This window comes from Tachysurus fulvidraco, chromosome 19, assembly GCF_022655615.1.
Source record: "Tachysurus fulvidraco isolate hzauxx_2018 chromosome 19, HZAU_PFXX_2.0, whole genome shotgun sequence".
NCBI classification, from domain to species: Eukaryota; Metazoa; Chordata; class Actinopteri; order Siluriformes; family Bagridae; genus Tachysurus; species Tachysurus fulvidraco.
The window spans coordinates 6,192,630-6,214,668 of record NC_062536.1 but is presented as its reverse complement, the minus strand read 5'-3'; the positions used below and the strand labels follow the sequence as shown (position 1 = coordinate 6,214,668).

The following is a 22,039-nucleotide window of genomic DNA, read 5'->3' as shown; positions in this document are numbered from 1 at the left end:
GTCTATCAGACCTGAATGCTCCTGTTGCAGTAAATTCTCTGCTTCAGGAAATGGAAACCTGGTATGGAAATGCAAATCCTCAGTCTTCAGGTTCTTGGCGTATCTACAGAATGCATAAGCAGCAGAATCACTAAGCAGAACAGCAGGCAGTAATAATCCTGAGTAAAGAAATGATGTAGTAAAATTGTTTCATCTGTTCCTCGTTCACACAGTAAATCCTTTTCTGTAGCTTCAGTAGCACCAGGACCTTTCTGACACTGATCAATTAAGTTAACTAGTTACTGTTGTTGTTGTTTTTGTTTTTGTTGTCGTTGTCTTTGGATACTAGATCTGGAAAAAGGTACCAAAGCATTCGGGCAATCACGACCAGACTGTGTAATAGTTTCTTCCAACAAGCCATCAGACTTCTCAATAACTGAACTGTACTGTACTGTACACATATCATCTGTATGGACTGCACAGACCCTCACAAAACACACACTGACACATCAAACTGTTTACATGCTGCTTACAATCCATCAAGCTGTTTACATGCTGTTTTGCACACTTTTCTGCTGTTTTGCACAAACTGTCCAACATTTCAGCCGTTTTTGCACATATTGTGCGATATCTCAGCCATTACGCACATACTGTACAATGTTTCAGTCATTTGCTGTTTTTTGCACAACTCTATATATTATCCCAAGGACCTGCTGCTAAGAAACTGTGTTCATTCTAATGTTGCTGCACGAAATATTGTTTGAACATTCAGTATTCACATACAGTATTTACACTGGTCGGTCAGCGCTGTTTCTGTTACTGTTTATTGTCTTTTGTATTGTCTCGTAACTTTTTGTCCACACTGTCTTTTGTCCTGCACTGTCTTGTTAATGGTGCTTGCAAAGCAACATTCTTGTTATTGTGATGGACAAAAATTTTGGCACGTAACTTGTCCCGCAGCTTTTGTCCTAGACCCATGATTGAGGTGTCCAATTGACCGGCTCATTGAGGAGAAGTGTGCTATGACTTTTTTAAGCGATCGGAATTCCTGAATTCCCAGTACGGAAGCTCAAAGTGGCTTATTTTAGTGGCTTATTATAGTGGCTCAAAGTAGGTTTATAACTCGGCAAATTTTGAGCGATTTACCACCAAACTCGACCAGCTCCCTTAGGACCTTACTCCGGACAAATTTTTATTTCAGTAGCAACTTTTGTCCAAAGGTATTGGCACCCCACCTTGTACTCACGTAACATCATGTGTTGCCCTGCCCGCAAAATAAGTGAAATCAAAATGTTAGCACAACATGGACATGTCATATATCAAAACACTCAGCACGATGAGGGGAACTTGCCACATGCAAGCACCATTCACATTTTCTTCAGGAAATGTACATTCTAGTTTGTCTTGTCCTGCACTGTTTGCACCAGGTTGCACAGTTGCACTTTATGTGGCTAAGACTACTCACAGGTTCTTAGCTGTGTCCTTTTTTTTATGTAGCACCCTGATCCTGGAGAAACATCCCATTTCTCTATGTACTGCAACAGCTATACATGTATATGGTTGTAATGACAATAAAAGCTTCTTGACTCTTGACTTGACTAGATATTGGAATTCTATTCATACTGACATTTAGGGTCAACTTCTGTTGTGTAATTGGTGTTAAACAGGTAGGAAAAGGAATAAAGTATATGGAATAAATGTAGATCAGTGGTAGAAAGAGTAAGACTGTTGTGAGTAAAGAGTAGATGTGCTGATGTACAATATGTGTAGTGCAATATGTCCTGTAGAGGTAGTGTGTGTTGAGTAGTCAAGGCCAGAAAAGGTGTTGTCCTGGTTGGGGGCCTGAACAGCCTGTGGGAAGAAGCTCATCCTCATTCTCTCACTGTATGCCTTCATGGAGTGGTAAAGCTTTCCTGAAAGCAACAAAGAGAAGAATGACTCGACTGGATGGCTGAGGTCTTTTCAATATCTTCTTGGCCTTGGTCCAGCACTGCTCAGGGAACTCAGCGCTGAAGGTACGCTCAGCTGAGATGAATTAATGAGCCTACATCCACTCAATTGTCCACATACACTGAATTATCTACCTGATGGAGGCAGATGGAGACTTGCTGTTTATTTAGCAATCTCTGGATCAATTCAGAGTCGTGCTGATAAATAAATACCATTTGGAGGACAGTTTTCTCTTCAATCATACCTGCCTGTGTGATGGGACATCTACAATGAGAAATGTTTCCTACACTCTTATATTACAGTCACCAGTTGGTAATTCTGTCTGATGGGCCAAAGGCATTATGCAATGTGTCTAAGACCTTGGAGAAGAAACTTTCAGGGTTTTCCAATGATCAGTAAAGGAATAAAGGCTTGCTAGTCTTGAGGTCACTCTTGAGACGTCTTGACAGTCTCTCGACCTTGTGTCACCCTTATGGCTGATAGCCCAGCTGGAGTGCTCTGACCTAACACCAGGGGCAGGAGGGTGGTTTCAGGTCATGATGGCATTTTGATGACCCATTTCTAGAACGCTTGCAGATTTGTCAAGCCTAGACAGACCTCTGATAGGGTTTCCTTTGTCAGACTAAATCTTCAACCAGACACCGATACCAGACATAGCAAGCTGATTTGCAAGCGCAAATATATTCACCACATGCTGGGTTGATGGGTTGTAGCATCCTCAGTGACCATATACACCTGTTCAACTCGACCTGACCTACCTTTGTGGTAAAGCTGTGCTTTGAATTTATTGTAAGTCTGCGAGAGAGAGAGCGAGGATTCATCCAGATGACATCCTCACTGTTGGGGGTGTTGCTGAAAAACTCACATCATTAAAGAGAAAAGGCTCGAACTAAAGACAACAATAGGATGAGATGTTTCTGAAAAGAATATACTGATGTCACCAACCATCAGATGAAGCAATGTCACCTGTACTTGAAAAGCTTTTTGTACTAGGGTCAGAATAAAAAAAAAACCTTGGGCTTATGAATAGCTCCAACAAGCCTATTCAGTGATGCCACGTGTCGATTTCCAGACATATTTTCTTCACATTTGGTAGAAAAATAGTGCTAACCACTACCTTGTACTTCATATAATATGCATTTAACATAAAGAATAACCATGGGGATATCTAGGTCTTCATAACTTCATAAAAAAGTCTGGATACAAAAGACACAAACAAAAAACACTTTTCCTCATCCAGCCACTAGAGGGCCTCAGAGATCTTTTATTCATTCATGCATTCATTTTCTACCGCTTATCCGAACTTCTCGGGTCACGGGGAGCCTGTGCCTATCATCGGGCATCAAGGCAGGATACACCCTGGACGGAGTGCCAACCCATCGCAGGGCACACACACTCTCATTAACTCACACACTACGGACAATTTTCCAGAGATGCCAACCAACCTACCATGCATGTCTTGAGGAGGAAACCGGAGTACCCTGAGGAAACCCCCGAGGCACGGGGAGAACATGCAAACTCCACACACACAAGGCGGAGGCGGGAATCGAACCCCGACCCCGGAGGTGTGAGGCAAACGTGCTAACCACTAAGCCACCGTGCCCCTCAGAGATCTTTTAAACATGGAGAAAAAGACTACAATAACACAGTAAAACTTTGCACGATATTGATTATAAAATGGAGGATACCGTTCTTGTTTTGACCAAAAGAAGAAGAAAGCTTGTGAGGATTCGAATACCAGGACTGTCAGAAAGCTCCTGCTGTCATGGGAATCTCACAGCACCAGTGTGTCCCTGGTTTGACCCTAGGCTTGGGTTACTGTGTGGAGTTGAGTTCGTTTGCTGTGCGTCGTCCCAGGGAATACAATGCACCCTTTCTGGAAGGCAAGATGTGTACACTCATTCACACCTAGCAGCGAGTTTTCGGCCGTCGGTGGAAGGCAACCAGACATGAGGTGAACACGCACAGAAAGTGCACACTGACAGGAGTTCAGGAGCGTGAGGCATTACCTGGTTTGCCACCATGTCGTTGTTTCAGAGATATACAGACTGCAGAAGGCTCAAAGCTCAAAGGCAGACTAATAAAAATACTCATGCTAATTGGATTTGGATTTCCATCCACTTTATATGTAGGGGAGTCTTAAGAACTTCACGACCACTGATACACGGACACACAGGAGTGGTATTTTTCTGATCAAAATAGAAAAATAAACAAACATGAAGCAAATGAATCACTCATTAAAATTTATTGAATTAATCTCTTGTATAACTCGTGTACACGAACTGCAGGTTGTGTTTGCACAACACGCTAAAAAAAAAGAGAGTCCTCATTTAAAAGTATGAAATCATTCATTTGTGCCAGGAATTTGAAAGAGGCGATTTGTAGAAGAACTTATCATTCATTTAAATGATTGTCATACTGAAAGTTTTACTCTTCTGAAGCAGGAAATGAAGTATATGATTATTAAGATTCAGCGTAGAAAACAGTGCAGAAAACGACGTCGTCTCTTAAAGTCGGCTCCCATTTTGTTATAAGCGACGTCCAGGTCTGCTCGGCAAAGGGGGATACTGAACACAGCAGAACATTGGTGAGGCATCTCTGGCTTTAAAAGTTCATCTCAGTGTATGGAAAGCGCTCAGCACTCCTCCTTAATGTAGATTTGATCGTCCGTGTCGGACTCGAGATGTTCCAGGCGCTCCGTCTGTCCGCTCATGATCTCGTCTGGGGTTTTCATGAACCTGTGGTGGACACGAACAAATATATACAGTACTCTCGAGTGACTCGGCGAAACATAATGATCATATCCAATTATCAGATCCGCCTAATGCGGAAATCATTGACGTACGGTAATATTTCGCAAAACATATCAGAATGGTGCAAAATGTGATCTCTGTGATTTATCTGTTTAGTTTGAGTGAACCGTCCCTGCCTTCATTGTGTAGTGCATGCTGAGATGATCCTGCGTGTAGAGCGTGCTTATTTGCGTTACAATAGCTTCCGTAGCAGCCTGGCCATTCTCCTTTGAACTCTCTCATCATTAAAGTGCTTCTACTGCGAAACTCCCGCTCTCTCGTCTGGCATCGTCGATGGGTGTTTTCTTTACGGTCTTGTTAAAGCGAGCCCGAAAGGAAACTACAAAAATACTGTTCAAAAGTCCATATCTGCATATTGTAGTAGAGATAAGCTCTCAGATCACTTGTTCACAGCACAACACTCTCATCTTACTGTAACTCCTGTAGAACACGACTGCTTAAATATCATTAGTATAGCATTAATAGCATTAATGTACAGGACGTGATCATTTGGCTGTGGGAGAAAAATAACGAGTTAAAGCGAATAGAAGAGAAATGATGCGAGAGGAATGTGGGGTTGACTTGGACCACACATAACACACACACACACATATATACTAAGAGATGGATTGTAGCTCTTGGCACGGACACAACAGTGCCGAGTATTGTTCGCTTAGGGGTCACTACTAAAGGGATACGAGTTGTTTTAAAACATCCTGTCTCTGAGACCACATGGAACCACGTGTAAATCACAGAGATCACATTTCTCATCACTGCTCTTATGTCCGGCAGAAACATTACCTGTAACTCTTGCCTATGATGTCATGGCTGTGTATGACGTGTACGAGGCGTATATATATATATATATATATATAAACCGAAACCAAATATTATTCGCTCCACGCTCCATACCTGAACAGCAGCCTCTGGCCTGGCTCTTTCCTGATGATGTTCAGTTTGTAATAGTGTCTTAGTGCTCTTGACATTTTCTCATATGTCATGTTGGTCCTGTTCTGTAAAGCACAACACAGAAGGACAGGTTTCAAAATGCACTCTTGCAGCCCTGAAAACAAAAACTCTGCATAAAGGATGGAAGACGTGGCTATTATTCCCAGTCGCCGAATACGTCACGGTAAGACACCCATGCGATGAGATATTAAAGATAAGTAAGATAAGCATGGCTCATATAATACACCACAGCAGCAAGACCGAGGTGTTTTGCTGCCTATATTAAAGGAACAGAAATGGACTTTGCTATTATCTAGAGATTATACTGATAAAGAAATACTAATAGTGAGATATCCTCAATCCTACTAGACAAAATCCAAAATCCATAATCCATAAAAACACCTTATGGTTTCCCCAAAGTCTAGCCAGGCCATTGGGGTCAATGATTCGGAACACTTTAGAGTCGCGGTCCTCCCAGCGGATGTAGTTCTCGTAGCGGCTGTCCGACAGGAGCTGATACACGTAGTCCCACAGCAGTCTGCAATCTAAACAACAACAAAAAAGGAAATATAAAATCAATACAAACAATTCTACCTGGAAGCAATGTGGTGTAATCACACTGAATACTGAATACATTTAACCCCCATTACTTATTAATTACTATTCGCTCCACAAGCTTGTCTAAATGAGTCGATAACTATACGTCCGTTACGCAACTCTTCTGTATAAAGGATGTGTCTAGACTGAGCCATGCATTAGTGCTGTTCAAGGTTGTTAAGCAACAGATGATGACAATATCTGCCTTAGTTTTCTTTCTTTACCGAACAGGATATTTTTGTGCAGTTGGTGTTCAGCACCGACCTCCTCAACAGATAGTGCTGGTCGTTTTCCACAAAGAGTTGTTAGTAACTTGTCGTGAAGCCTTACCAGCAATGCGTCCGATAGGCACACCCTGCTCCTCAGGTGGTGACACGGGCATAAGGATCTGGTTCCTATAACGCACATCTTCATGCTGGTGTGACTGCTGCTGCGCTGCCAGGCTCAGTACATGGTGAGGAGTAGCGTGGTGATTATGGTGGTGGTGATTATGATGATGATGACTCTTCCCCTCACGCCCGTTCTCTTGGGCTGAGGTCCGGCCTTGTCTGAACTCGCCAGGAACCCCTCCTCGCCCGGGACTGAGCAGCAGCGGGTGCATGATGGCGCTGGGCATCAGCTGGATGACCCGAGGAGCGACCTCCTCCTGGCACGGGCTGGCTGGACGCTGAGCATGATGGCCGTTCGGGGCCGTGGGCGACACAGACAGTGGGTACAGGTCCTCTGGGAGGTGGTTGTTGCTGTCGGGCAGCTGGGAGGGCACTGGTTGGATGTCCTCAGCTGAGGCAAGGTGGACATTTGTGGCACTGGCAGGCGAACGGCGAGGAGAGCGTGAGCGATGACGGAGCTCAATGGTGGGAGGATGGAGCGGGTGAGTATCTCTGGTCTGTGGGGTTCTTAGTACCGTTTCTATTTCAAGGAAAAATGGAGAGAAAATTATTATTATTATTATTATTATTATTATTATTATTATTATTATTATTGCTGCACAATAGTTTGGTCAACTTCCATCACATGTAACATTTGAACCAGCAGAGGGCGCTAGAAGCATGCCCCCCCCCCCTTTTTTTTATACATAAAAGCCATTTTATTAAACAAAATGACAGATTTTCAATTCCACACAATTAATGCTGAAAGTGAGGCTGCCTTTTAGAGAACGATCCCCTGTCAACAAACTACAGCATGGAAAATGTACATGAGGGTATTTGTGTTTGTAACCCTCAGCATGCAGGAGATGAACAGAGCTCAACCTTCTCTGTCTCGAGGACGTCTTTCATTCCTGTGAACACCTGCGATACGTTCGCTTTATTTCTGACTCGGGACGGACGCTAACGTGGCGGCTTTTTATCTGGCTTTTGAATAAAACATTCCGGCTCATAACCTCACGACATTATGCATGCTATTTAAACAGAGGCATGTTTCCTGGTACAACAGGTTTTTCTGTCAACATTCCCAACCGCCACTTCCTCCCCGTCCACCTGTTGATTCAAGGTACAGCCCTGGTTTATAATCGTCGTCTCCTCGGGTCTCGGCCCCAGAGAGTTGATCTATGAACAAAGAAATGAGCAAATGACTCCTTTATGAATCGGGTTATGTTTCCTTGAAAACTTGATGGACACCGACTCCATACACGATGTGCATGTTTAGGGTTTATTTACTTAGTATAGATCACACCTTTATTTTATTTGGCATCCTACACAGACTCTATTGATTCCAGCACCACTACTAAAGCTCTCCGGCTTTAATCCGAAATGCTTCTGTACGTTATTGTTTCTATAGCAACAGCTCATTTGTAGAGAGCCTGTTCTCTGCTAACAATGAAGGAAATGATGAAGCGTGGCGTTACTTAAAGAAATCCAATGCGGTCGTCGCGGAGGACGAGTCGGACACGTTTATTTACCCTTTATGGAAGGAGTCTCCAGAGGCAGTGCTTTGTGACAGATAATATACTGTAATTTCCACGGTGGGTAAGAAAGTGATAGCAGGAACTAACTTGTCTTGAGGAAGTAGCACATCATTAAATGATAGAATGAACAGTGATGGGTTGAAGATATTAGGATCGTTAAGATATATATATATATTAAAAAAAAAAAATGTAACTGCTGGCAGGTTAAAGAGGAAGAAAACACTAACCAGGTGTGGGTTTTTTATTTCCCTAAAATCACGTGCTTTTAATGCTTTAGTCTTTACATAATACTGTATAATTTATCCTGATGGTAGTAGTTCTGTGTCTGTGCAGTTTTCTTCTTGGTGTGTGTTTGTTTTTTTGTCTCATGCTGATTAAGTAGAACCAGGTGTATATATTCGTCCCTGCAATTTGCACCGTGATCGTGATATTTTACAGCGTAAAAAGGGATATCGTGTAGACGGATTAGAGAATAATAAACCCGGGCGTCTGTTAATAAAGTGGGCATCTGTTCCTGTAAAACACACTCACCCTCAAGTTTGTGGTGTTGCAGCGCTGCGTCTGGCAGAGAGTGAAAGGAGCTTCCAGGGTAGTACATGTTGGGGAAGGATGAGTGGGGCTTCCTCTGCTTCAGGATATGTTGCAACAGCTCGTAAAGAACATCTCCTGTAACACAGCGGGGCCAAAATAAATAAAGAAAAAAAAAATGGAACGCTTAATCTCTCATGGCTTTTGGGACAATAAATTCTACCAAATTCCCAATATTTCTAACTAGATACTGTGTTGTGTAGCTGAAGAGCATAAGAATAAAATCTGAAATAAAGGGTGTGAAGTGTTACTTTATCAGACATCGGTACAGAAATGATTCAAATCATAATGATAGCTTTTTTTTAAAAACAAAACAAACAAACAAATAAATAAAATTAAAAAAGAGAAACATTCATGCCACGTTTTGATTGGCTGTAAAAAGAAGGGCGTATGAAGCGTGCATGGCATAACAGCATGCTTAACCAACATTACACGCTAATATATCGTCTATAACTAGAAGAATAGTCGCAGGAGCTTTATCTTGTCTTTCATGTATGACGTCACTGTGTGTCGTGGAACATGACTAGAAATACGTTCTGTGATTATGACGTGCTGTTGAAAAATGGTTTTAATATCTCTTTCAAACATAAATAAATAAATAAAATAAATAAAATAAAGAAAGAAAGAAAGCCGCCATGTTCGGGTTACGCACGGATTTAATACATGCATCATGTGGAGTAAACAAGCCTGACGCATTCATTTACATTTCACAAGACTCTAGATATGGGAAATCCTTAACAGTTTAACTGTCGGTCCGGTGTTTCGGATCTTAAGGATCTGTGCTACTTTCTGTGCTGGTAAACGACATTGATAACCATTAACAAGTCAGTGTGTCTGTCTGTGAAGAGAAGTGAGAAACGAATGTGTCCTGATTTCACCCACATCCCGCAGCCTTGTTACACTCTACTAGCTGCAAGAGCTAGTGAACACTGATCACAACAAAGGACTAGATTGCATTACACAAAAGCCAAAAATAAACATAGAGGGCTTACAAAAAAACAAAAACACAGCACTATAGACCACTGACTATATACAATGGTGGCTTGGGAACAATCTGTAACTTAACCGACTTTATTCACATGAATAAATGCGTATAAAGGCAGGAGTGAGTCAGTAGGGTTTCCATAGATAAGGAATTCTAGCGTAATATAACACATTTAATGCTTTGATTCCAATAATAAATCTTTATTGGATGTATCAATAAGCTTAATTCCTAATCATAACACCACCAATCAAGTGCCAACATTTTAATGTAACTATTAATAAATAAAAGCAGCATTATTTAAATAACAACAAGATCAGGAAGGAAAATTAAAAAAAGGTGCGATGAATAACCTGACAAAGTTGCAGAACTAAATAAAGCCATGGCTTCAGAATAAGTGTATTTATTTTTTTTTAACCGAGTTCTGACCCATGATGCTCTGTTGTGTCGTGTCTGCACAGACGGGTCATTATGTGCCATCGTAAATACCGAGACACGGAGCTTCGTGAAGATCATGCGGTTATTATGACATCCTAGGTCACATGACCGTGCCAGCAGGACAGGATTGTTGTTCAGACGCATTCCTGATTGCATGTTATTTATAACAAATAGCTCTGCCTTAAATAACAAGTGAATAAGAGAATAATAAGTGTCTCTAAATGCCGGCCCTGGTGTAGCACCGCTCTTGGAAATAGAGAGCAAGAACAAGGGCAGTAGTAGTGCAGGAGGAGCGAGCTTGACGAACACATGGTCGTGATCAGGCCATGACAAAGCCAAAAACCAAAAAAGACACAAAATAGTTTCATTTGTTGAACTTCCTCCTTCATGGTGTCTTATGGAAACATATATTTTGAGCTGCTTCCAGCAACTTCAAGGAAATGCTTCTCATAAAGGAAGTCAGCGCATGCAACATGCGCACAAACAAAGCAAGATACCTTTCAGTTCTCTGTTTCTGGTCAGCTTGTTTCTGGAAGGGAAATTCCTAGTTCTACCAGGTGACAGTTGTGGCTAGATTAACACTTCCTTATCGAACGTTTAACCCAAATTCTTAACTTCCTCTCATGCATCATGCAGACAGAATTCTCAGGCTCCAAACACCAGAGAAAGCCATTTTAAAGCGGCGTAGAGTTTAAACCTATCACATAAAGGCACTCTGTGAGAGACATGTCAGGAAATAGTTGTGCTCTCTGAGGTAACATGCATGCGTGTGTGTGTGTGTGTGTGTGTGTGTGTGTGTGTGCACACAAGAGTTCACCTGAGTGGGGTGAACGATAGCGGAAGTCCTCCTTGGTGAGCAGCAGGAGGGCTTTACCGTTCATCTGGAAACTTCCGCTGGAGATGGGTCTGAGAGCGAACTCTCGCTCGGCCCAGCGCAGCCACTGAACTACATCCTCTCTGCTCCAGAACACAGGCTGCAGACCTGAACACGGTGACATAAAACGTCAGAAATGTTTAATGACTTAATACCAGAACACACACACACACACACACACACACACACACACACAAAACAAAAGAATGGGCTTGATTAATATGTGTAGACTGAAAGACAGAGACTTGCCACACAGGAAGGCAGGAAACCAGACAGACTGAGACAAACTGCACATTAAATAAAAGAGAAGATGAGAGAAACCTTTTCATGGTTATGTTATTCTTTTTATTATTCCTTTTTCTTCCATACTACATTATTTGCTTTGCACTTTCTGAGCACTTCACAGTAGTGTTACTGTATATTTTTAAGCACCCAAGTATAAACCGTACATGTTCATCAGGCTCTGACCATCACAGATAAAAAAAAAAAAATAAAATTGTTTTTTTTGCTTGCCATGTTACATTTATGTCATAGTTTTAAAAATAACTAAAATAAACGACATTTTTATGATCTACTTTTAGATCTTATATTATTCTTTTCTTTCTGATTATTGATTCGAAATTAAACGAATTTTAATTATCTATATAACATTTATTATTAATATTGTTGTTGTTGTTGTGGTCATCCATGACTTGTTACACCCAATAGCTTCCTGCTGCTTGAGGTGGTTACTAGAAGTTTCTGTAAAACCTGCAGCACAACAGACGATGGGTTGCGGCTCTTTCGTGACACGTTTAAATCAGACCAAGATCCTCTTTTTTTTGTCTTTAGGGAATTAAATCTGTTTCCGTGCCGGTAAGCTCCAACAAATAACGCGCTGAGAGAAGGTGGGTGTGTGTGACAACAACAACACAATCGGGTGTAAAGCATTTGAATATTATGTTCCTTATTGAAAGTGAGCAAACAAACGATTCACAGCCGATTATAGTTACAATTTCGTTTGTAAGACCCAATAAAGGACGAGCCTTCCATCACTGTTTATTATATCCCAGCAAACAGACCCCTGCCACAACCACAGCAGTAAAGATAGTTAACTGGTATATTTATAATCATGTGCTTAATTAAGTTTATACATCATGAAGTAGATGATGAACTCCTGCCTTTTGGAATGGAGGAAATAAAAACGAGGAAAATACCTCCATCATTAAGGGGTTTGTTTAAACTAACGTGAGTGAATCGTCCAGCGTTTAGCCAGATCAGATCCAACACCGAGGCAGATTTCTACAGACTCCAGACTTGTTGCACACTTGGCAAGGGTGTTGAACACCAGATCCTGAACAGGAATTCTCCTTCATGCAGTTCTCCATTCAGCCAATAATGGCAGCACAATCCATTGAATCACGTCGATACAGTTAAAAGAGCTCGAGTTAAAATGGGGAAACTGAGCACACTGACTTTGACTGCAGCATGGCTGGATGTGCTAGAATTCTGAACGAGGTGAGATTGATGGGTCACTCACTTACCCTTACCCTCAACACCTCATCCTTACCCTCACCACCTCACCCTTACCCTCCACACCTCACCCTTACCCTCAACACCTCACCCTTACCCTCAACACCTCATCTTTACCCGCACCACCTCACCCTTACCCTCAACACCTCACCCTTACCCTCAACACCTCACCCTTACCCTCAACATCTCATCCTGAGCCTCAACACCTCATCCTTACCCTCAACACCTCACACTTACCATAAATACCTCACCCTTACTATCAACACCTCACCCTTACCATCAATACCTCACCTTACCCTCAACACCTCACCTTACCCTCAACACCTCACCTTACCCTCACCACCTCACCTTACCCTCACCACCTCACCCTTACCATCAACACCTCACCTTACCCTCACCATCTCACCCTCACGCCCTCACATTACCCTCAACACCTCACCCTTACCATCAATACCTCACCTTACCCTCACCACCTCGCCTTACCCTCACCACCTCACCTTACCCTCACCATCAACACCTCACCTTACCCTCAACACCTCACCCTCACCACACTCTCCCACCTGACCCTCACCCCCTTCTCACCTCACTCTCTCACCTCACTCACAGCATGCTTGATGAGAATGGACAGACCTGTCTAAGCGGATAAAATCTCTCTCAAGAAACTCAATCGCTCTTTACATTACTGGTGAGCAAAAAGCTTCTCAGAATGAAAATCATGTCAGATAACGATGGACTACAAGGGATGTCAGGATTTCTCCTGTCCTGTGTTGATACTTTTCTGCTCCCCGTGGCCTACACATTAGTGTACACTCATTCCCACTGTAGTCTGTCAGCAAATGCTGCCATGTTATGTTATATGTAAAAGAAAAGAAATAAAAAAACAGACCTACGTCCAACATGACGTACTACACGCCATACACTATGCACTATAGCTTCTAGTGTATGAACGAATACTTCATAAAAGCATTTCAAAAAAGGTTTTTTAGAACAAAAGCATTGTCACAAGCTGCCACCATTTACAGCAAACATCACACCTTCAGACGGCAGCACTACGGATCCACACACACACACACACACTTCACTTGCTGTCTCGGAGAACACTGACGTCTTGTCGAGTAGCGGAGTTTTGGTTTTTTTTTTGTTATCGTTTTGTTTCATACCTTTTCAGTAAGCAGGGAAACATCTGCTCTGGAACAAAACATCTGCATCGCCCCGAATTTCTGAGAAAGACGGCTGTTATAAAGTCTTATCTTATATTTTTCAGAGAACTGCACACATATAGAGAACATATTCAGGCACCAACTGCTACAGCAAATTCCCATTATAATCCACACATAACTGTCTGAATCAGTCACTCCCTAATATTTAGCCAATCTAATTACAGCCAATGCAGCTGCCGTCTAAGACTTTTGCATGTGTAGCTGCTTTGTAAGTCGACCGGTTTCGTTCGGTAACGGTTTAAACGCAAACAGCACCCCCCACCCCCCATTAGCACATTTGCACACTTATATAACATTTGTTTGTTTTTAATCACATCATGTGCCTGAATTTCCCCAGATATCGGGTTCTCGTCTCTCTCGGACTCGTCGTCCTTTCCTGAGACCGACCCTCCTGTGCCGTACATCGTGAGTGTGGATGTCAGAAAGACCACAGCGATGTCTCGGGCACATATTATGCGACAGGCAGCTGTGAGTATGTTTGTGTGAGTGTCTCTAGATGTCGAACGACAAAATCACAGGTCATGTGGGCAGGTTAAATTTGTCAGTGCATCTGCTCACAGCCTCCAGAGAGACAGTTAACCACAGAAGGAAGAAGTCTTAACCCGATCTTAACTTCCCACAACACACTCGAACAGGAAACCCTGCCTCCTCTTCCCCTGCCTCTGAACAACTCCTCCCCCCCCCAGCATGCAGGCACTGGAACAGGAAGCCTCCTGCAGTAAAGACCGGTGATGGAGACACTTTATCAACACTCAGCAGTAACAGAGAGAATAGACTTAAATAGACAAAAATAAAGATGGAAGAAACTCCGGAAGGCCACATGTTTAAAAAAAAAAAAACACATGTAAAAAATGTCCTTTTTTTTTAAATGTCTGTGCATGGTCACGAATCACACCGAAGCTTCAAGCCTCAAATGTTTAACTCGACAATAGCGGCTATATCGGTATCTAATCTGGTCTGATGGCATCACTCTTGCTGTGTGGAATCATGGGAGCTCCGGAAACAGCGCCTTCTTGACTTGTGTTGCCCTGGCAACCTGCAGGCACCGAGGATGAATGGAGGAGAGGGGAGGAGATGAGATCACCACTATCTAGTTTCACTGTTGCTCTCACGACTCCCACTCAAAGCCACGATTCAGACGGCATGCTGTGCGACATGCGCGTGCACTCGCGCTTGCGTTTTCGGCGCCTGCCGAAGAGCTGGATGATTTATTTGATCGAAACGTCAAGCCGTTATTGTCGATCGGGTTGTAAATGTCAATATGATGAGCTCGGGAAGTTCAATGGCATAAGAGATGGAAATCTATGATGGCACCCTGCCTACCTTTAGTACACAAGTAATATACAGGCTGAGAGCTTGTCAGGACACGTCCACGCTTTGGAGTCCGTGGTGCGAAGGAATGCTTACACCTTGATTTATGAATGAATTTCATAAACCGATCGATATATATATATATATATCATTGTGCTGAGTGACTGTGCTGGGTCTGGTGCGTCTTGTGCATCGACACAGTGCTTAAGGGGTTAATGCTGATGAATCATGATCACTCCCCTTTCGGTAAATCCGACCGCTTCAGAAAACATCACCGAGTTTGTGAAGCTGCCTCATGGTTTCACCACCAATAATAATATTATTAATAACAACAACAACAGTAATAAAAGGTGTATAAATAAATAAAATAATAGTAATGTCTGAAGCAGGATTGGACACTCCAGACCTTTATTAACTTTTAGAGCAGGCTAATGGGAGTGTAATAAAGTCGAGTCAAAAGATAAAACACAAGTGGTGAAATGAAAGAGCTTTAAATCTACAACTGGAGATTTTAATGCACTTATTTCTACTTTATGTCCTTTGTGTGGAAAGACTTTGGTGCTCTTAAGCTTCATCTCATAAGAGACTCTTGAAACTTTTGAATAATATACAGCATCTTTCCTTTTTAGATATTTCTTTTTCTGTTTTTATATATATATATATATATATTTTTTTTATATATAGATATTTTTGGAAGAAAGTATCTCTCTATATGCTTCTGTCTCTCCTGCTTCCTCTCCAACATGTGGATCTGGTTTTGAGCAGGAAGAGGCTGCGTTCATTTTCTGGCCGTTGGCATGTGAGAACAGTTTCCCTTTCAGAGTGAGGGGGAGGAAGGAAAGAAAAAAAAAAAAGAAAGAAAAAAAAGAAAAAAAAAAGACAGGCAGTGCTTGGTCAGGAAGCACAGTCTGCCCACTCAGGAAATTCCTGAGGATGAGAGCAGCTTCCAGGCACAGGAAATTTCCCCTTTCAAAAGACTGTGTTCACATAAACACACAAACACACACAGAGAGAGAGAGAGAGAGAGAGAGAGAGAGAGAGAGAGAGAGAGAGAGAGAGAGACATGTGCATGCATGAACCCAGTGCTTCTCTATGTGACATGTTGAGGCACCCAGCAGTCTTTGAAACATAACCAGTGGGTCAGTGTTCTTCTGGTTATTAGCCCGGTTTACTCGTCTCTCCGTGTGAATGGGTTTAAACCTGACGACTCGGAGGTATTTCTGTAGATCCTGTAGATGTTTGGACATGTCCTGTTATTTCAGTTACTGCCAGCATAAAAAGGGCAAACGTCTCATTACAATGTGTTCATAACACAATTTATAACCAGTGTACTATAAACTACATATAATGGAAACCGAGTGAACTAAATATAGTGTTACTTCTGAGTAACGATGGGAAGTTATGGACTAAAAAAATATTATTATTATTATTATTATTATTATTATTATTATTATTATTATTATTGTAGTGGCGCACGGTGGCTTAGTGGTTAGCACGTTCACCTCACACCTCCAGGGTTGGGGGTTCGATTCCTGCCTCCGCCTTGTGTGTGTGGAGTTTGCATGTTCTCCCCGTGCCTCGGGGGTTTCCTCCGGGTACTCCGGTTTCCTCCCCCGGTCCAAACACATGCATGGTAGGTTGATTGGCATCTCTGGAAAATTGTCCGTAGTGTGTGAGTGTGTGTTATGAATGAGAGTGTGTGTGTGCCCTGCGTTGGGTTGGCACTCCGTCCAGGGTGTATCCTGCCTCGGTGCCCGATGACGCCTGAGATGACCCGAGAAGTTCAGATAAGCGGTAGAAAATTAATTAATGAATATTATTATTATTATTATTATTATTATTATTATACAAATATAAATGATGTTTTTGAAGTAAATACCTCAGGAGGTCCTTAGAATTTAATTTGTTCGATTTATTTATTATTAAATTTAGATTTAAAAAATCAAATTTCTTCACTTTGAAGTTTTCTGTATAGAAAATTGACACAAAAAAAGAAGCCAAACAAACTGAAGTACTGAATTCATGTGAAACTGATCTGCACATCTGAATTAAATATTCCTGATTTCTGCTCACTCAAACCGTTTTGTTTTTATTTTAGAAACGAATGCTGAGCTATTAGCACACACCACACACACACACACACACACACACACACACACTATACACACACTGAGCATTGTTGTGCCTCTATACATACGTATACGTTAGGTCGCGTGCGCTCTGTTCTGATTCTCACCCCGTTTTGTCCCTAGGCTTTGTGTCGATTCATTCACAAGCAATTAAACCCCATTCAGTCTCCCACCGACTCCTGAATTGTGATTAGGTATTAACGTCCTTGTTTATTCTCTGAAACTTTATATAATTATTTAAGTAGACGTGTGAGTCAGACTTTCCCCGTGCTCTTGCCCACTCGTAATAATCGCTCTCACAATGCTCAAATGCATTATTAATCAGTAGCTTCCAAGCAAGCGCACCGAGTGTTCTCTAAACGCCATTGTACCTGGAAACCGGAGCTCCTCGTTCACCTAATGTGAGACTCGCACGATCTAAAACCTGCCAAATACCAGAGTTTTCCTGCATGGCCTTTTTGACACGGCATTTTGTTGGAGGTTTTTTGGATCAGGGATAAAGACAAAAGCTTAAACTTCATCGCCGGTGACACTAAAACTTCTGTTTAAGTCGGATCTGCGCCGATTCCTAACGAAGCTAGTGTGCAGGAAGGGTTAAGTGTGACTGGCATTCTTTCAGAGTGAAGAACACACTGCTCCTCTCCTCTCATCTCATCTAATCCACTTCCTCTCCAGGAAGCCAAGAAGGCTGACTTCTGCCCACTCTGCAATTTCCTTTTTCTTTCTATCTTTTTTTTTCCCCCCTCACCCTTCCTTCCTCTCCTTCCTGCCTAGCGCATTCCTCATGACTCCTGGATTAATGAGAGTTCACTCAACACACACACACACACACACACACACACACACACACGTTTACATTAAATATCTGACATACAAAACAGGGTTCAAATATGGACATCTTGAACACAAACTCAAAGATGTAGTTAAGAGCCTGAAATTTCATACGGATCTGGAGCTCACAGACACGCACATTAATCCTCAACGTGCATGACATGGTTTCGGCTGAAGCTCGTGGAAGGAGCCTTGCCGAGAAAGAAAAAAAAGACCATTCCATCAGTGTCAGGAAGAGAGAGATGGCCTCGAGCCAGCAGAGAGCTTCTCCACAGTTTGTCTCACCCGCCCCTTCCTCCTCCTCCTCACACCCCCCCCCCCACTTCCTTCCCCACCACCCTGTGTTTGTTTCTACTTCTCTTTTTCTCACCACCTTTTTACTCTCCAGGTAAAGAACCAGAAGAAAAATATTTCGTAGTGTATGACATGCTCAAATATTTGAATAATGAGCATTTATAAATAGAACACTGGTTCGTGCCATTTCAAAAATACGAGTGTTATTGTGGAGGTAAGTTATTGGTTAGCACTTCTCCCTCATACCTCCCGGGTTAGGGGTTCGATTCCTACCTCCTACCCTGTGTGTGGAGTTTGCATGTTTTCCCTGTGTTTCGGGGTACTCCGGTTTCTTCCCCTGGTCCAAAGACATGTGATGTAGGCTGACTAGCATGTGTGTGTGTGTGTGTGTGTGTGAGAGAGAGAGATGTGTCAGCACCTTGCCCAGTGTGCTTTGTGCCTCACTCCCTTGGGAAAAAACTCCAGGTTTCATTGTGACCCTGTGTAAGACAAACGCTACAAAAAACGGATGGATTATTGTTTTAAAAAGTCAATTTGCATCTCTCTCTCTCTCTCTCTCTCTCTCTCTCTCTCTCTCTCTCCCTCCCTCCCTCCCTCCCTCCCTCCCTGTGGGACTTGGTGTTTAACATACTTTCAGATGATACTATGAAAGGTCCTGGTGGAATCCGTTAACCTTGGTAGGCAATTATAACACATCTACGAATGAAAAATGTCTGAAGCTTTGCAGACCTGCCTTATAATGACAATTATAGACAATAAAAAAGTATGTGGACACCTGAACATCACACCGGACGCTGTACACAAAGCCCCTGAACTCCATGTAGACATGCTGTGTTAATGTTGGAGTGGAAGAACTGGAGTGTCCTGCACAGAGCCCTGACTCTGACTCAACCCCACTGAACACCTTTGGGATGAACTGGAACACCGACTGAACCCCAGACCTCCTCACTCTTACACCATCAGTGTCTGATCTCACTAACGCTCCTGTAGCTGAATGATCACTAGTCCCCACAGACACACTCCAACATCAGTGTCTGATCTCACTAACGCTCCTGTAGCTGAATGATCACTAATCCCCACAGACACACTCCAACATCAGTGTCTGATCTCACTAATGCTCCTGTAGCTGAATGAACACTAATCCCCACAGACACACTCCAACATCAGTGTCTGATCTCACTAACGCTCCTGTAGCTGAATGATCACTAATCCCCACAGACACACTCCAACATCAGTGTCTGATCTCACTAACGCTCCTGTAGCTGAATGATCACTAATCCCCACAGACACACTCCAACATCAGTGTCTGATCTCACTAATGCTCCTGTAGCTGAATGATCACTAATCCCCACAGACACACTCCAACATCAGTGTCTGATCTCACTAATGCTCCTGTAGCTGAATGAACACTAATCCCCACAGACACACTCCAACATCAGTGTCTGATCTCACTAATGCTCCTGTAGCTGAATGATCACTAATCCCCACAGACACACTCCAACATCAGTGTCTGATCTCACTAATGCTCCTGTAGCTGAATGATCACTAATCCCCACAGACACACTCCAACATCAGTGTCTGATCTCACTAATGCTCCTATAGCTGAATGATCACTAATCCCCACAGACACACTCCAACATCTAGTGGAAAGCTTTAATTAGAAGAGAAGACTGGAGCATTTCCCAAAGCACACGTGGGTGTGACAGTCAGGAGTCCACAAACGTTGGTCAGCTATAGTACAGAGTGATGCTATACTACACCAGTACATCCTTCGTGTCTTTGTGAACGCATCCCGATAAGCCAAAATACTCCAATAAGGTTGATTGTTCAACCATAGTAGCAGTAGTAGTAGTAGCAGTAGTAGTAGTAGTAGTAGTCGTCTACTACCTGCCTTACAGGAATAAAAGGGGCAGCGTGCTAACCGGGCTGGTTTGGTTAGTGCATACTCCAAAAAAAAAACAAAAAAAAAACCAAAAACAACTGTAACATTGCCCTGAGCGTCTGTCGATACAAAAGAAGTTATTATAGTTACAGAGCCTTTCCGTTCTGTGCTACACTGGTTCAATCCAACCCTCGGTGAAGAACATGAACTCCACCTGGAGAAAGAACCTGTCTACGGGCACAAACGTACCATTTATAAAAACTAAACATACAGACCAGATATGTTCTGTGGATACTGGGAGTCAGTTCTGACAAACTCATGGGTTAAATATTAATGAGATTTAGCGCAACGCAGACTTCAGCACACTTTCACCACCGAGCCCATTTCCTGGCCCTTGTCCAACTCCACCCTTTCTTTTATTGGCTAAGTCGAGGGCTGGTTTAAACCTGCAGCCAACACTCACTCCATGTCCAATACACACACAAACACACTTACTTCCTCAATAGAGTTAACCTATGAACTGAGTGCTGGCACAAGGTGAAATGGAGCATAAACACATACATACATACATACATACACACGTATACACACACACCTAGAAAAATACATCTAGAAACACGGCTTAATGTACAAATCGAGAGCTGGCATGATGGAAAGCTTGCCTACTCGCAACACACACACACACCAGGACCAGAAGGACTGTCTCAAGGTGGTCTTTGCAATGACGTCAGGACTGAACTGGTGCCTGAATCACCTAAAAATATCAGGACTGTACGAGTGCCTAGACATATCTGCTCTATGACATGCAGTGAAAGGTACAGCAGTTGTGAGGTGTCAGCTGAGGGGAGGGCAGGTGTGTGTGTGTGTCTGTCTGTGTGTGTGTGTGTGTGTGTGTGTGTGTGTGTGTGTGTGTGTGTGTGTGTGTGTGTGTGTGTGTGTGTGAATTACAAATACAATAGAAATACAAAGAAAAGGCTGATAAGAGAGAAGTAAATATGCATAGTGTGTTTGGGTTGGTATAAAGAACCCTGCACACTAACGCAATACATCATTTACGCTTACTTGTTAAGCTCAGGTTTAATAGCTTAGCTCGACGGTACATCACCGATATCATAGTGCCAGGATTTTATTCGGATTATTCACGATGCTAAATTACTAAAACAGTAATAAATACGTGAAGGCTTTTTGAGAGAATTAATAATAAAACCGCGAGCTTTCTTTGGCAAAAGAAGCAAAGAAAAAATTACAAATAGTACGAAGCAAACTAGAAGGATCTAGCTCTGGTTAGAAATGAGATTTGGACAGATGTGGATAGGATACAGACGATGAGAACCCAGGAAATGAGCAGAGTTACCTGGGTTTTCATCCAGAATCCGGAAAGGAGAGTATACTACAGGTATCGATAAAGATATCCAAAAGATCACAGGAGAAAGCACTGGGGAAACGAGGCCAGCGTGTGTGTGTGTGTGTGTGTGTGTGTGTGTGTGTGTGTGTGCGTGTGTGTGTGTGTAACTCACGCAGGTGTCCAGGCAGTCTGGCCGGCTCTTCCTCTGTCTTGGCATTGGTCAGAGGCGGAGCGCCATGGCCCGGAGAGGAAGTGGAATTTGGCAGCGGACTGGCAGAGGGACTGAATGCGCTCCTCTCCTGCTAAAACACATGCACGACTTAAAAGAGTCATCGCATGCACAAACAACTGTTACACATGTCAATTCACCACTGGATCACGAACACAAAAGCAAAGCTCATCTCAAGCGGCTTTTACAATGTCAACAATTTAATACTACCAAATTACCACCAGTGGAACAG

The 22,039-nt window shown here is 42.7% G+C and overlaps 1 protein-coding gene across 3 annotated transcripts in view; it reads right to left on the bottom strand.

Annotated features, from left to right (window-relative positions):
• Positions 1-4,155: 4,155 nt before the first annotated feature.
• The window catches only part of etv6 (ETS variant transcription factor 6), a 22,567-nt gene continuing 4,683 nt past the window's right edge, over positions 4,156-22,039 (bottom strand). The window contains exons 2-8 of one of the 3 annotated variants that reach the window (XM_027153931.2): positions 21,751-21,880; positions 10,998-11,162; positions 8,704-8,838; positions 6,597-7,175; positions 6,072-6,214; positions 5,634-5,734; positions 4,156-4,667 (exon numbers count right to left, since the gene is read on the bottom strand). In XM_027153931.2, coding sequence (XP_027009732.2) covers positions 4,565-4,667; positions 5,634-5,734; positions 6,072-6,214; positions 6,597-7,175; positions 8,704-8,838; positions 10,998-11,162; positions 21,751-21,880 — 1,356 coding nt within the window. In that variant the 3' untranslated portion in view covers positions 4,156-4,564. The remainder of the gene's footprint in view (positions 4,668-5,633; positions 5,735-6,071; positions 6,215-6,596; positions 7,176-8,703; positions 8,839-10,997; positions 11,163-21,750; positions 21,881-22,039) is intronic. The other 2 variants (XM_027153932.2, XM_027153933.2) reach the window with 2 other exon arrangements.